At 40.7% G+C, this 15,138-nt stretch overlaps 1 protein-coding gene across 1 annotated transcript; it reads right to left on the bottom strand.

The window, feature by feature from the left end:
- Positions 1–6,549: 6,549 nt before the first annotated feature.
- LOC126070884 (vomeronasal type-2 receptor 116-like) lies at positions 6,550–14,978 on the bottom strand. The gene is given in 7 exon segments (XM_049875221.1): positions 6,550–7,238; positions 7,241–7,486; positions 9,931–10,054; positions 11,165–11,264; positions 12,865–13,061; positions 14,451–14,742; positions 14,974–14,978. Coding segments are annotated over 7 exon segments (1,653 nt in total).
- Positions 14,979–15,138: the final 160 nt, after the last annotated feature.

Below are 15,138 nucleotides of genomic sequence, written 5' to 3'. Positions count from 1 at the left end.
TACATCGATTGATAAAATCATGTCATTCTTGTCTTTTGTTTCATATATGTGGTGGATTACATTAATTGTTTTTCTAATGTTGAACTATCCCTGCATACCTGGTGAGACTCCCGCTTGGTCATGGTGAATTATTTTTTTGATATGTTGTTGAATTCTATTGACTAGAATTTTGTCGAGGATTTTTGCATCTACATTCATGAGGGATATAGGTCTATAATTTTCTTTTCTTGTGGTGTCTTTACCTGGTTTTGGTATCAGGGATACGCTGGCTTCACACAATGAGTTTGGTAGTATTCCGTCGTTTTCTACGCCCTGAAATACCTTTATTTAGTAGTAGTGGTGTCAACTCTTGTCTGAATGTCTGGTATAACTCTGCAGTGAAGTGGTCTAGGCCAGGGCTTTTTTTTTGTTGGGAGTTTTTTGGTTACCTTTTCAATCTCTTCTTTTGTTATGGGTCTATTTAGTTGTTCTACTTCTGTTTGTGTTAGTTTAGGTAGGTAGTGTGTTTCTAGGAAATGATCCATTTATTCTAGGTTTTCAAATTTGTTAGGGTACAATTTCTCATAGTAATCTGATATGATTCTTTTAATTTCAGTTGGATCTGTTGTAATATCGCCCATCTCACTTCTCATTTGGGTTATTTGCTTCATCTCTTGTTTTTCTTTTGTCAGTTTGGCCAATGGTTTATCAATTTTGTTGATTTTTTCAAAGAACCAGCTTTTGGTCTTGTTAATTCTTTCAATTGTTTTTCTGTTTTCTATTTCATTTAGCTCTGCCCTAATTTTTATTATTTGTTTTCTTCTGGTGCCTGAGGGTTTTTTTTTGTTGCTCTCTTTCTATTTGTTCAAGTTGTAGGGATAATTCTTTGATTTTGGCCCTTTCTTCTTCTTGGATATGTGCATTTATTGATACAAATTGACCTCTGTGCACTGCTTTCGCTGTGTTCTGAAGGTTCTGAGAGGAAGTGTTTTTGTTCTCACTGGCATCTATGAATTTCTTTATTCCATCCTTCATGTCTTCTACCATCCAGTCTATTTTGAGCAGGGTATTGTTCAGTTTCAAAGTGTTTGATTTCTTTTCCCTGGTTTTTCTGTTATTGTTTCCACTTTTATGGCCTTATGGTCAGAGAAGATGCTTTGTAATATTTCAATGTTTTGGATTCTGCTAAGGGTTCTTTTATGACTTAATATGTGATCTATTCTACATACTGTCGCATGTGCACTAGAAAAGAAAGTATACTTTGCAGCTGTTGGGTGGACTGTTCTGTATATGTCTATGAGGTCATGTTGGTTGATTATGGCATTTAGATCTTCTGTGTCTTTATTCAGCTTCTTTCTGGATGTCCTGTCCTTCACTGAGAGTGGTGTGTTGAAGTCTCCTACTATTATTGTGGAGCTGTCTATCTCACTTTTCAATGCTGATAGAGTTTGTCTTATGTACCTTGCAGTCCTGTCATTGAGTGCATAAATATTTAATATGATTATATCTTCTTGCTATATAGTCCCTTTAATCATTATATAGTGTCCTTCCTTCTCCTTTATGACGGATTTAACTTTAAAGTCTATTTTGTCAGAAATTAAATATTGCCACTCCTGCTCTTTTTTTCATTGTTGTTTGCTTGATGTATTTTTTTTTTTCTTTTCATCCTTTGAGTTTTAGTTTGTGTCTTTAAGTCTACGTGTGTCTCTTGGAGGCAGCACATAGACAGATCATGTATTTTAATCCATTCTGCCACTCTCTTGTCTCTTTATTGGTGCATTTAGTCCATTTACATTCAGCGCAAGTACGGATAGGTGTGAATTTAGTGCTATCATTTTGATGTCTTTTTTTGCATGTCATTAACAGTTTCTTTTTCCCGCTTAATTTTATGAGCTAAGTAGATTAGCTTTATATATTGTCCTTTCTTCATTTTCATTGTTATTGACTTTGTTTCTGCTGAGTCTGTATTTTTTTCTTCTATTTCATTTTCATGTGTAGGATAGTTTGTCTCCTTTGTGGTTACCTTATTATTTACCCCTATTTTCTAAATTTATAACTCACTTTTATTTCTTTGTATTGCTGTATCGTCTTCTCCATATGGAAGATCTTTTAATGTTGCCTTCTTTTACATAATAACATCGTTGTTACCCTGTTTTGAGTATTATTTAATCTTGAATTATTTTTTTGATTTCCTTGTCTGGGTTGACTTCTGGTTGCTCTGCCCAGTGTTCTAGTCTTGAGTTGATACCTGATATTGTTGATATTCTAACCAAAGAACTCCCTTTGGTATTTCTTGTAGTTTCGGTTTGGCTTTTACAAATTCCCTAAACTTCTGTTTATCTGGAAATGTCCTAATTTCACCTTGCTATTTGAGAGACAGTTTTGCTGGATATATGATTTTTGACTGGCAATTCAATTCCTGCAATGTTTTCAATATGTCATCCCATTGCCTTCTTGCCTGCATGGTTTCAGCCGAGTAGTCCGAGCTTATTCTTATTGGCTCTCCTTTGTAGGTGACTTTTCGTTTATCCCTAGCTGCTCTTAAAATTCTCTCTTTATCTTTGGTTTTGGCAAGTTTGATTATAATATGTCTTGGTGATTTTCTTTTAAGATCTACCTTATGTGGAGTTCGATGAGCGTCTCGGATAGATATCTTCTCGTCTTTCACGATATCAGGGAAGTTTTCTGGCAAGGAATCTTCAACAATTCTCTCTGTATTTTCTGCTGTCCTTCCTGTTCTGGTACTCCAATCACTTGTAGGTTATTTCTCTTGATAGAGTCCCACATGATTCTTAAGGTTTCTTCATTTTTTTTAATTCTTTCATCTGATTTTTCTTCAGATATATCAGTGCCAAGTGCTTTATCTTCAAGTTCAGAAATTCTGCCTTCCACTTGCTCCAATCTGCTTCTCTGAATTTTCTGAATTTCTGATTGCTGTCTGTCTATGGATTTTTCCAACTTATTAAATTTTTCATTGTGTTGCTGAATAATCTTTTTAATTTCTTCAATTGCTTTATCTGCGTTTCTTGGCTTCTTCTGTGTATTGCCTCATTTCCTTCCTGATGTCTTGAAGGGTTCTGTATATTAATCTTTTGTACTCTGCCTCTGGAAATTCCAGGAAGGCACTTTCATCTAAAAGATCCCTGGATTCTTTGTTTTCAGAGCTTGTTGAGGTGGTCATGGTCTGTTTCTTTATGTGAGTTGATATTGACTGTTGTCTCCGAGCCATCTACAAGTTATTGTTTTAGTTTATTTTATGTTTGCTTACTGTGTTGTAGCTTCATGCTTTGTTTTGTTTTGATATGCCCAAATGGGTTGCTTGAGTGAGCTGGCTTGATTATTTTCACCTTTAGAGCTCTGATGTCCTGTCCCCAAATGGCTAGAGCTATTATCAGGTATATCAGTCTAGAAGTCCATTCATTTTTCTTGCATGAATTCAGCTCAATTTTTCAGTTAGCTGATCATCAAGTGTGTGGTACAGGCTTTGTCCTATAGTCTTAGAAGGGCAGGGGTAATTGGTGTAGGTACCGGTATCTGGTTGCTGCAGAGGTCACACTCTGAAAAAGGCAGGGGACTGAGAATCATCCCCCACGTGTCTCTGAGGAAGGTGTGTCCCCTGATCCATACAGCATACAGGTGGGTGGGTTCTGCAGGTGGACCACAGGCACCCAATGTTTTTGATTGTAAGGACTTGGGAGGTACCAGTTATCCTTGGACCCCTGTCACAGGTGGCTGGGTGACTGAGTGGAGCTACCAGTCCTTAGGCCCCTGATATGGGAAGGTGAAGACCGTGTTTAATAGGCAAAGCAGTCTCAAACATCAAACACCAACCTCTCCGCCACACAGCTGAAAGGGTTGCAGTCTGCCAACAAGGGCTTATTCTCCTGAAATAGGTGCACAAAAGCCATGCCGAGGGGAAAGGTACTCAAAGTCCACAGACTGTTTATGCCAGGACAGGATCCACTTCTGTCCTCAGCTCCCCCGGATAGTAGAGCTGGCAAATTGTCTTTTCCCCCAGTGCTAATTTAATCCTTCTCCATGGCTGGGAGGATGGCTCTAGGCACTGAACAGGGCCCATCTCAGGCCCAGGGAAGTCAGCCACTGAAGCCAGCTTGTAAGGGGGCTGCAGGGGGTGGGGGAGTGTGGGAAAATATTCACAAGTTCTTAGCTTTTGCTGAGAGCACCATTCTGCTCTGGTTCCAGAGGTGTGAGTTGGGTGTGTGGGTGGCTGCTTCTCCCTGGGGAAACTGCTGCCGCTCCAGGAAATGCTGCCTGAGGACTCCCAGTGATTCGGTAACTCCTCTCCGCTTCTGAACCGTCTCTTCCTTCCCCTGCCCCTCAGTTCATTTTCTAAGCTTGCCTTTGATGTTCAGGGCTCCTAGCTTGTCATAAATATACTCGTTTTGTTACTGGAATAAGGTTCTTGCCTGTTACTGGTCAAGAATGAGCAGGTAACGCACATAGTTTTCCACATGAGCATAGCTTTATTGAAGAGGCTTGGAAGCGGAGACAAGGAGGGCCTAGAGCAATACTTACCCTCATCTCACAGAACAAAACAAAGGCCCACATTTTTAGAAGTTCTTGGGCGGGAAAAGATTCATGTTTATTCATAGGCATAGGTGGGGATATGTTAACTAAGGTATGCGCAGCAGCTTTCTAAGATGGCTCCTGTCCTGGAGGCCTGTGGGATTCGTAGCAGGACTTATTATTGGGTGTCACGCCCGCACAGTCTCTTGCTCCCCGGATACAATTCCCTGGCTGGGCCTGCAGCCCCTCATTGCCCCGGTGGAAGGGGTTACACAGCGGTCAGGTGGATGTTCTGTGCATGTCCCTGGGCCTGGTTTTCTCCAACTGCTTATGAAAGGCAACTTTAAAAGGTATTTTTAGACACCCTGCCCCATTGTTCTGAGGAATGGCTTTGTTTCTGTGCCTTGGCCCATTTCTTGTTATTTTGTTTGCAGATTTTGGGGGCCCTCTGTTCCTTGTCTTAGTAAGTCTCTAGGTTCCACACTCAACCCCCTATTACCTCTCTTATAATATAGTCTCTTTCTCTTGGATTTGCTTCTCCTCTAACCACACCAATCTCTTTGCTATTTTTCAAACAGGCGCCCTCTGATCTCAGGGCCTTTGCTCCCTGTCTTAGTTTCACTTGTTTTTTCAGCTCTTTGTTGTAAAGAGGGCTCGATGGAAGTGTCTGTCTATTCTGCCATCTTGGCTCCACCTCCACAAAAATGCTTGTATGGAATATCTAGAATGGACAAATCCATAGAAACACACAGAAGATTGATGGTTGCCAAGGCCTAGGAGAAGGGAAGAATTGGGAGTAACCTCTTAACGGGCAATGTGTATTGTTCTGGAGTGATAATCAGGTTCTAGAAGTAGGTGGTGGTTACAGAACATTGTGGGTTCATTAACTGACACTGATTTTGATTTAACATCAAAATGGTTCATTGCATGTTATAATAACTCTACCTCAATGATAAAACCGTTCCATCAAGTCTGGTATTTGGACGAAAAATAAGCACAAACACAAAAATCTATCAATAGAAGGAAGAAATCATGTAGGTAAGAAACCGATCCACATATATGTGAGAATTCAGTACGTGATAAAGATACCATTTAAAACAGTGGGGCAAAAATCTTGTAATAACAAGTTTATGGATAATAAATGATACATTTGTGAAAGACATGTAAACTAATTACCTCTTGAATTCAGGAATATACTAAATATATTATAAACCTACAGTTAACATTTAAAATCTCTAAAGGGGTCAAGTGTGCCTGACCCAAGCCATGGTGTTTCCAGTTGCCTCATATGCCTATGAAAGATGGACAATGAATAAGGAAGATGGAAAAAAAAAATTGATGCCTTTGTATTATGGAGTTGGCTAAGAATACTGAATATGCAGTGGACTGCCAGAAGAACAAACAAATCTGTCTTGGAAAAAGCACAGCCAGATTACTTCTTAGAAACAAGGATGTCTAGACTTCATCTCACATACTGTGGACATGTTATCAGAAGGGACCAGACACTGGAGAAGTTCATCACTCTTGGTAAAGCAGAGGATCACCAAAAAAGAGAAAGACCCTCAGTGAGATGGATTGACACAGTGGTGGCAACAACGGGCTCAAGCATAACAATGGTCATGAAGATTGTGCAAGACCAGGCAGTGTTTCATTCTGTTGTCCCTAGGGTCTCCGTGAGTCAGAACCAACTCAACAGCACCTAAAAACAACAACAAAGGGTTCAGAAGAGAATAGAATAGAAAGCCGCAGTACAACTTAAATATTTTCCAAAAAACATGATTGTTTACAGCGACTCTCAGTTGACTAAAGGAAGTGTAGTAATTAATGCACAAACAACATTTTCTGGATAACCATTAATCTGAGATAACATTCACATTTGTGATCATGAAGGCTGGCTGAGAAATGTTGTACACAAGAATTCCAGAACTAAAGGAGGTAGAACTTGTTCCAAAGTAAAGAAGTAAAGCAGTTTCAACTATTTTCTAACATCTGGATGCAAAATCACCTGGTTTATTGTTCGGTAGCCTAAAAACCAGATAGGCACTAGTGAGAGAAATTCTTAGACCACATCTTTCCCCTGAAATCTATTTTGTCCCTTAGTTCTTTCAAAGCATTCTTATCAGGCTTTATTAGAATAATGTAGCACTTTGGGGCAAAGATGCAACCTAGTAGCCCCAAACTAGAGGTCAAGATGGAGAAGATCTCCATGGCCACCATGGCCTTCCCCTTGGTGCTGTGGTAGACAGGAAGGAAGGTGACCCAAACACTGCAGAACATCAGCATGCTGAATGTCAGACACTTGGCTTCACTGAAGGTATCAGGCAGGTTCCTGGCCCCGTAAGCCAAGGAAAAAGTCCCCATGGCCAAGGATCCCAGGTATCCCAGGACACAGTAGAAGGCAGTGACTGAGCCCTTATTGCACTCAACGATGAGGTGTCTGGGCTCAGAGTGTGTGTCTATGTCAATGAAAGGGGGAGAGGTACCCAGCCAGATACCACAGATAATCACTCGGATCAGAGAGCAGATGGCAACCACAGAGTTAGAAGCCCCTGAAACCAGCAACCACCTCATGGTTCTTCTGGGTTTCATGGCCTTCAATGCCAGAATCACAGTAAGAGTTTTGGCCAAAACAGTAGAAACAGCCACAGTGAACACAACTCCAAATGTGATGTGTCGGAGAAGGCAGGTGGCTGTGTTGGGACAGCCAATGAAGAGTAAGGAGCAGAGGAAGCCAGGAGGAGGGAGAGAAGCAGCATGTAGCTAAGAGCGTGGTTGTTGGCCTTGACTATGGGAGTGTCTCGGTGCTTCACAAAGACCCACAGAACCGCAGCTGTGACAACAGAGAAGCACAAGGCAATGCAGGCCAGAGTCACCCCCAGTGAATCTTCAAAGGACAGGAAAGTCACAACCTTTGGGAGGCAGTGATTTCTCTCACTGTTTGGGTACTCATGGGCTGGACACTAGACACATTGCTGTGCATCTGGAGAAAAAGCAAAGATTCGGCATTTCAGTTTCAAAAGCTCTTCATTTTACCAAGTTTACATTTGCCTTCTTTGTGCACACTGACCTCCTCAGATTAATACTCAGACACACCAGATTAAGATTCTGTATTCCTGACCCAGAAACCCTGGTGGCGCAATAGTTAAGTGCTACCGCTGCTAACCAAAATGTTGGCAGTTCGAATCTGCCAGGCAGTCCTTGGAAACTCTATGGGACAGTTCTACTCTGTCCCATAGGGTCACTATGAGTCAGAATCGACTCGGTGGCAGTGGGTTTTTAGGTTTATTCCTGATCCAGGGAGAATGCTTTCAGCTGCAGGTAAGAAAAAACCCAGTCAAACTGAATCTTCAGCTAATGGTACAAAAAAGGTCTATTATATTGTTAAGCACTAAGATTGTCACAACCATTTCCTCTGCTGTCCCCAGTGTATTCTTGATGATTGGCCCTGTACTGCCATAGTTGACAGTATTTTCATGGAATAATCAAGTCTAAAAGTTTCCTTATTCTCACTCAGATTGAGACAGAAAGAAGATTCATGTAGCTCTCTGAAGTGTGAGGATTATCTTTCCCAAAACAATTTAGCACTGTTCTTCTTGATGTTTCTAACCATAAAGGTTCCCTCCTCCCCCCTTTTTTTTCTAAATCAGTTACTGGCTGTGATGGTTAAGGCTGTGTGTTGACTTGACTGGGCCATGATTCTCAGTGGTTTGAGAGTCCTGTGATGCTGTGATGACTTCCATGATGAGACTTGATATTATGGGATCATCTCCATGATGGGATCTTCTGTGAGTAACCAATCAGTTGAAAGGGAGTTTCCTCAGGCGTGTGGCCTGCATTGAATATAAGTGGATATTCTGGCAAGACTTGTGGGCTTTTACTCATTCTGGATCCGGCAGACGTTCATCTCCTGTTCATCTGACCTTAGATTCTTGGGACTTGAGGTAGCAGCTTTCCTGTGGTCTTGCCTGCTGGTCTTGGGATTCATCAGTTTTCACAGCCTGTGAGTGTGAGCCGTGCTCTCTGACCTGCTGATCTTGGGTTCGCCAGTCTCTGTGGCTATGTGCATCAGGAGAATCCTCTATCTTGAACCACAGACTTGGGATGTCCCAGCCTCTACAACCGTGTGAGCCATTTTCTTGATATAAATGCATATATTTATACACCTTATTGGTTCTTCTTCTCTAGCGAACCCAGTCTAAGACACAGGTTAAGGTGCTGGGAATTCACATTGACCAGTAGGGGCTATAACTAGTTCTGAACTTTGGTTTAACTTCGCACAAGATTCATAAGCTATGGGGTAAAAAACCCTGTTTCAGTAAAGTCAATTCCTACACACAGCAAACCTATAGGACAGAGTAGAACTTCCCCATAAGGTTTCCAGGTAGTGGCTGGTGAATTCAAACTTCCCGCCCTTTGCTTAGCAGACAAATGCCTAACAACTGTGCTAAGGGGTACAGAGATAGATACCAGAACATTCTTTGGGATTTGGTGGGAAGGTATGAAGGATGGATATTGCAGAAGCAAACGACAATGCCTTCTTATATTTCTTTTCTGTTTTAATAATAAGGGGTGTATCCTTTGACATATTGACCTTTTCATGAATATATAATGTCCTTCTTTGTTGTAATGATTTTTTGCTCAAAGTCCACATTGTCTGGTATTAGCATAGCAGCTCCAGCCCTCTTTTGGCTAATATTTGCATGGAATATCAATGTTCCATCCTGTCACTTTCACCGTATGTGTGTCTTTATAACTCACTGTATGTGAGTTTCTTATATGCAGTATTTGATCATTTACTTTTTTCTTTTCAATCCATTAGGCCAATCACTGCCTTTTAATTGGAGAGTTTAATCAATTTATATGGAAGGTAATTATTGATAAAAGAAGACTTCTGCTTTTTGTTTTCTACTTATCGTATACCTTTTTTGTTCCAGAATTCCCGCATGATGGTCTTTTTTAATGATTCATATATTTTTTTCTTGTGTACTATTTTGATTCCCTCTTGTGTATTTTTCTGCATGTATTTTATAATTACATATATACAAAAAACATGTATACATAATTATGATTAATTGATTTTTATCTTGCAAGTATTTAGATTACCTCTTGTGTATTTTTTCAGCGTATATTTTAGTGTATTCCTTAGTAGTGACCTTAGAGCTTACGTTATCATCTTAACTTTATAACAATCTATTCTGAATTAACACCAATTTAGTTCCAATAGTGTGCAAAAGATCTACTCCTTTCCCATAATGTCGTAGCAATATTAGGTATAAAAGTAAATATGGTAAATGAATGAGTGAAAGAAAAAACAGAAGACAATCATGGCCTAGGACCCCACTGCAACTTCCCCTTCCTGTCCTTTTCATGGAGAGAATGGCGCGAGGGCTGGGGTTATTAGAGGGCAGTCATAAACATTCATACCTGTCTGATATGAAGTCTCTGTCTCTAGGCAAATTGTACAAATAAAGCAACAGAATGGCCTTTCTTCTTCTGGAATTTTCCTGGATCCTGGACCACAGCTCTGGCTACACACAGACTGAGGAGTCTGCAGAGAAACAAGGATGCATTGGTTATTACTTTGCACATTATTAGCAGCTTGTCCACTAATAAGCAAGAAATTGGATCTTCTATTACACTTTCTGGCACTTTTCCAGCTCCATCCTGTTGATATTACCTAGATCTCTAAATATAAATTACCAATAATATTTTTCCTCTTTCTTTAACTGGTTACACATACAATCAAAATTTTACCGAAGTAGCTGGTGACTTTTATCTCATACATCACCTGAAACATCCCCTGAATGTTTCTCTCCTTTTTTTTATCTTAAAGTCCTTTCAGTGTAGGTCACTGTATCATAAGGATTCTGAGGCCTTGTATGTCCAAGGATAATTTTACCATGCCCCCATACTTGACTGGATATAAGAGTTTAGGTATTACATGGAAGAATTTAACAACGTGATAAATAGACTTCCTACTAGAGGTACCTACATAAATAAATTGAAGTGTACCAGCAAAGAACAATGAGTGGATGTTATGGACCAGATATTGGGGTTAATCCAAATCTGAGTTCATGAGTTCAGGTATAGTACCCCTTTGTCGGGCATTTAATGAAACCTTAAAAGTGGAAGTATCACTTCTGTACAAACATCCACAAAACTGCCCAAGATTGATAAACTGTAGTAAGTTGGATGAAATGACGGGCAGTGCTTTCAGAAGATAAACAAAACAATGATGACTTCTCGATACACAAATTACCGATAGAAAAAAGAATGAGGATGAAATCTATAAAGAGATCGCTGAAATCCAGACTCTATCTGTGTTTACAGTGCATCTAAACATAGGGATTGGAGCATGCATGATTAAGACTCTTCTGTGATATATGGAGGATACCCAAGTATAAAATTTAAAAAGTAGGTCCATTACCTCCCTTCAGTGTATGCATTCCAATACTTAACGGCTAATCGAACCCAAATTAAAAACAATCAAACAATTACACATATAAACTTACTCTTCCCAGAGGTGCAGCCGTATAATATGTGAAAGTAATATCATAAATTTAGCCCTGGGTTAACAGGGTGCCAACTCAATCGCCTCTCATGGCTCTGTTCAGATAAAGCTACAATGTATACGTCCAATTTTGAGATGATGTCATACCTCTTTGAATCCAACAGGCCATTCTATCATCTCTTTGTTGATGACTAACTCTTGATCGTGTGGATTATTGAAGATAAACTCTCCGACTTTAATCAGCAGGCTAAAATCACCAGTAAAATTCACAGGGTTTCCAATATCATACCGTGTCATAGAGTTTTTTTTCTCATCCAAGAATATATTGTCCCCAATGCTGTTTGTAAATTGGATATTCCTTATAAATGGATGAAGCTAGAGGTGAGGCATAATTTTAAAACAGGATTGCATTCAAATTAGAGATGGAGGGCTCACACCTACCAATTAATTCTTCTTTCCCCACCTCTCTACCCTCAGGATTTTGTTATGGTAGTTGCTGATTTTTTTGTGTGTGCCCACCATCCCATTGGCTCAAGGGAGAATGCCACCAGGGCTCCAGAATAATGGAGGCCTAATCAAATCCAATCATGACACCATCTAGAGGTTGGCTTACATGTTTGCTTTGATTCAACCCTGACCAAAAAAGTCTGCTTGCGGCTTCATTAGAACTGGTGTAAATGAAGATTTTAACATCCCAACAAATCCATTTTCATCCTAGGTAATCCCAGAATCTTACATGTATTGTGTGGGTTTTCATATGTCAAATTGGGACTATAACCCCCGCTCCCATGATGTCGCAGGTTTGGTAAGAAAAAATAAATAAAGCACTTGTCAGAGTGTCACCAGGTATGGCTAAAAAAAAAGAACATTTCCCAAAGACATTTTAGAATACCAAGGAAGGGGAATGTATGTATCCCAGGGAGAAATAAAGACTTGACCCATTTTTACCTACCTGTGAATTCGCATGAGTTGTGGTTGGGTCATATCTTACATATTAGGCCTTAAGAAACTTTTCTGATAACCATTTCTTATTGCATGGTCTTTAACTGAACTTCTCCCCACACCCCATGACCAGGGTTTTCCAAGTTGATACTCAAAAATTGCACTTATCAGTATATCCACTGGGAACAATCTTTCATTCATTTTGCCTGATCCTATTGACCATGAGTCACAAGCCTGGTCATGCTGCTGTGCCTCAATAGAATACCACCAATGCCATTAGGTGAACAATACAAATCCTGCCTCTGGAGGAGATGTACCTGCCAGGGGAGGAGCGTAGGTCCCTCTGCATTTCCTGTAGATCCCATTTCTGTGTTAATCAGAAGCATTTCATGGAGGGCTTGGGCCACAGTATATACAGCATTATAGACAGGATAGCTAGAATCAGACAAGTTCATCATGCCCATAGAGACTGGCACCGACTCTAAGGAAGCGTTTGGTGGGCAGTTCTCGATTTCTCCACATTATGTCCCGACAATCAAACAATTAAATATTTGAAGCCAGATTTTCCTGAGGTAAAAGTCTTCTGGATACCTGGATGGGTTCACTCCCTTGATAAAGTGTCTGAAGCCAGGGATTGCCTTCTCCCAATGTGAAAATAAGAGGCTTCCATAGATGTCATGCAAAAGATTATGCCAGTTTTCTTCCATGATCCATACCTTTCCAGAGATTAAATAAGTTTCTGTGAAATAGCTTATAAATTTGATACTCTCAGCATCACCATACAGTATATACACATTTGCTAATGAATCCCTGATCCTGTCTCTCAACATCAACGTACTGACTTCGTGTAGTCTCCTGATCTCAGAGACTTTTTCTACAAAGGCCACACAGATACTTTCCTTTACTATCTCTGCTTCCAGGTCCTGGGGAACTGCTCCCCTTTCATATCTTCAGAGACAAAAAGCCCCACCCACGTCCAGCCAAAATGCATCAATAACTGGATCATTCCATGGACCAGAAAGCCGTCCTTGGAGGCCATCGGATACAGTGATGGGAACCGGTCTTTGTCACTCAGAATAGGATCAAAAGGACCATATGTGACCTGAATATGAAACAAAGAAAGGTCATGAATCTGAGTTGCATGGGATTTCAGTGGTCTTCATTAGAGAGGGAGTGAGAGAATTCTCTCTGTGGAAGGGGGAATTAATGGAATATCTGCTGAAGAAAAATAAGAAACTGCATTGGACCCTCCACAATTCTTTTCTCATTCTGTTCAAACAGAAGACCATATATTCCAGCCACCCTGCTTTCAGGACATGATGTGTAACCCCTGGTGTGACTTTCAGGCTAAAGCATAAAAGATGATGTGGAAGATCTCCGTGTGCTCGTCATCTCCTGCAGGTCAACAGAAGAAGACACTAATATCAGCTGGTGCACCTGCACGATGGTAGTGTTTCCACCAGCTTTAAGCCTGTGGCTTAGTAACTGAGGCCCATCTCCCTAGCGATCAATGTTGGATATGAACCCTGATAATAAATATTTCCTGTTACACCCTTGATATTTTGGATTTAACTTAATACCTCAGCATACTGTAGATTATCCTGAGGAGCACAATTATAAACTCTGAGTCTCGAAATATGATTTTTCCATCACAGAATTCTCATAACGTAAGGCTCTTATTTTGGAGCCCTGGTGGCACAGTGGTTAAGAACATGGTTGTTAACCAAAAGTGCTGCAGTTCAAATCTACCAGCTGCTCCTTGGAAACCCCGTGGGGCAGTTCTACTCTGTGCTGTAGGGTCGCTATGAGTTGGAAGTGACTCGACAGCAATGGGTTTTTTTTTTAAATCTTATTTTGGCCTTAATTCTTTCTGACTGCTGCTTGTCTTAGATCAGGTTCCCTGGAAAGGGACTTTGATATGGAGAGTGGCATGTGGAAAGTTTATGGGAGTGCCCTCAGGAGACACACCTCTGGGCACATGAGAAAAGCAGGATTGGACAGAGGGAGAAGCTGAACCATAAGACAGCTGCATCTGCATCTCAACTGATTGTTGGGGACTTTATTAATATACCATATTCAGACTACAGGGCCAGGCCTTACCCCCACATCAATTATTTATTGGCCTCTGTCTGTCCCCTGAGAAGGGTTTTATCCTGGTTGGGGAAGTTCCCTGCCTGGGGCATTTTCGACAAGGCACACAGCTATCTGTTGAAGGTGAGCAGATTATATTTCCAGAAGTTGGCGTGGATGTATTGGTCCTGAGCTGTAATCTGGGCTGAGCTTCAAAGGATACACAGCACTGCTCCTTCCCCTTCCTTCATCCTCCTTCATGGCACAAGCTATAAGCTCACAATCCTCAGAATTCATTGGAATTTGTGCACAACAGTCAAGGAATACATAAACCCTCCTTCCTCCTTTCCCTTGATTAGACAGCAGGGAATGCCATTGACACAACCTGATCTTATGTTCCCAGAGCTCACAATCCACCGACCTGTGGGCTTTTGTAGAGCTCCAGCAGTGTTCCAACCTCTGCAGAGGATGCTGATTTGCTTTCCATAATGCTAGCGACAGATTTGCTCTGTCTCCGGCAGTTGTGATTAGGGAGAATCTGCCTCCCTCCCGAGAGCCAAAACAGGGCACTCTCTAAGGTTCTGTGGTCCCTGGGAATGGCACTGTAGAGGTCAAAACCCAAGGACAGGTTGGGGAGCAGGTAGGGGTTCTTGTTGATCTCCTCAATGGCAAAGTGAAAGACCAGAACAAACTGGTAGTTTTTTGGGAACAACCTAAAAAGAGTGGACATCATAAGGGAGAATGATCAAGTCATAATTATTCAGGAGTAACTTTAAGCCAAGCCAAGGAAAAATAATATTTTAGAACTCTGTTTTTCTCCTTTGTTTCTTTAGTTCCTTTATTGCACCACAAGGAGACATCTTCTAGAATTTTTTCTAATCTCACTCTCAATTAAGTTTTTATACCCTAGATATAATGCATATCCAGTATATATAAGTACATACAGCATGACCAGTAAGCACGGGCTTACAGAAAGCAAGGTACACATGCATTTAGCTGGGTTTACTTACTAAACTGTAGTGAACAATTTCACCTGGATTTCAATGTCTTTTTTATCAGTTTGTCGTACTGTGGCGGATTGCGTGTTGCTGTGATGCTGGAAGCTATGC

Source organism: Elephas maximus, chromosome 3, assembly GCF_024166365.1.
Source record: "Elephas maximus indicus isolate mEleMax1 chromosome 3, mEleMax1 primary haplotype, whole genome shotgun sequence".
Lineage (NCBI taxonomy): Eukaryota > Metazoa > Chordata > Mammalia > Proboscidea > Elephantidae > Elephas > Elephas maximus.
This window is presented reverse-complemented; position numbering and strand designations above follow the sequence as displayed.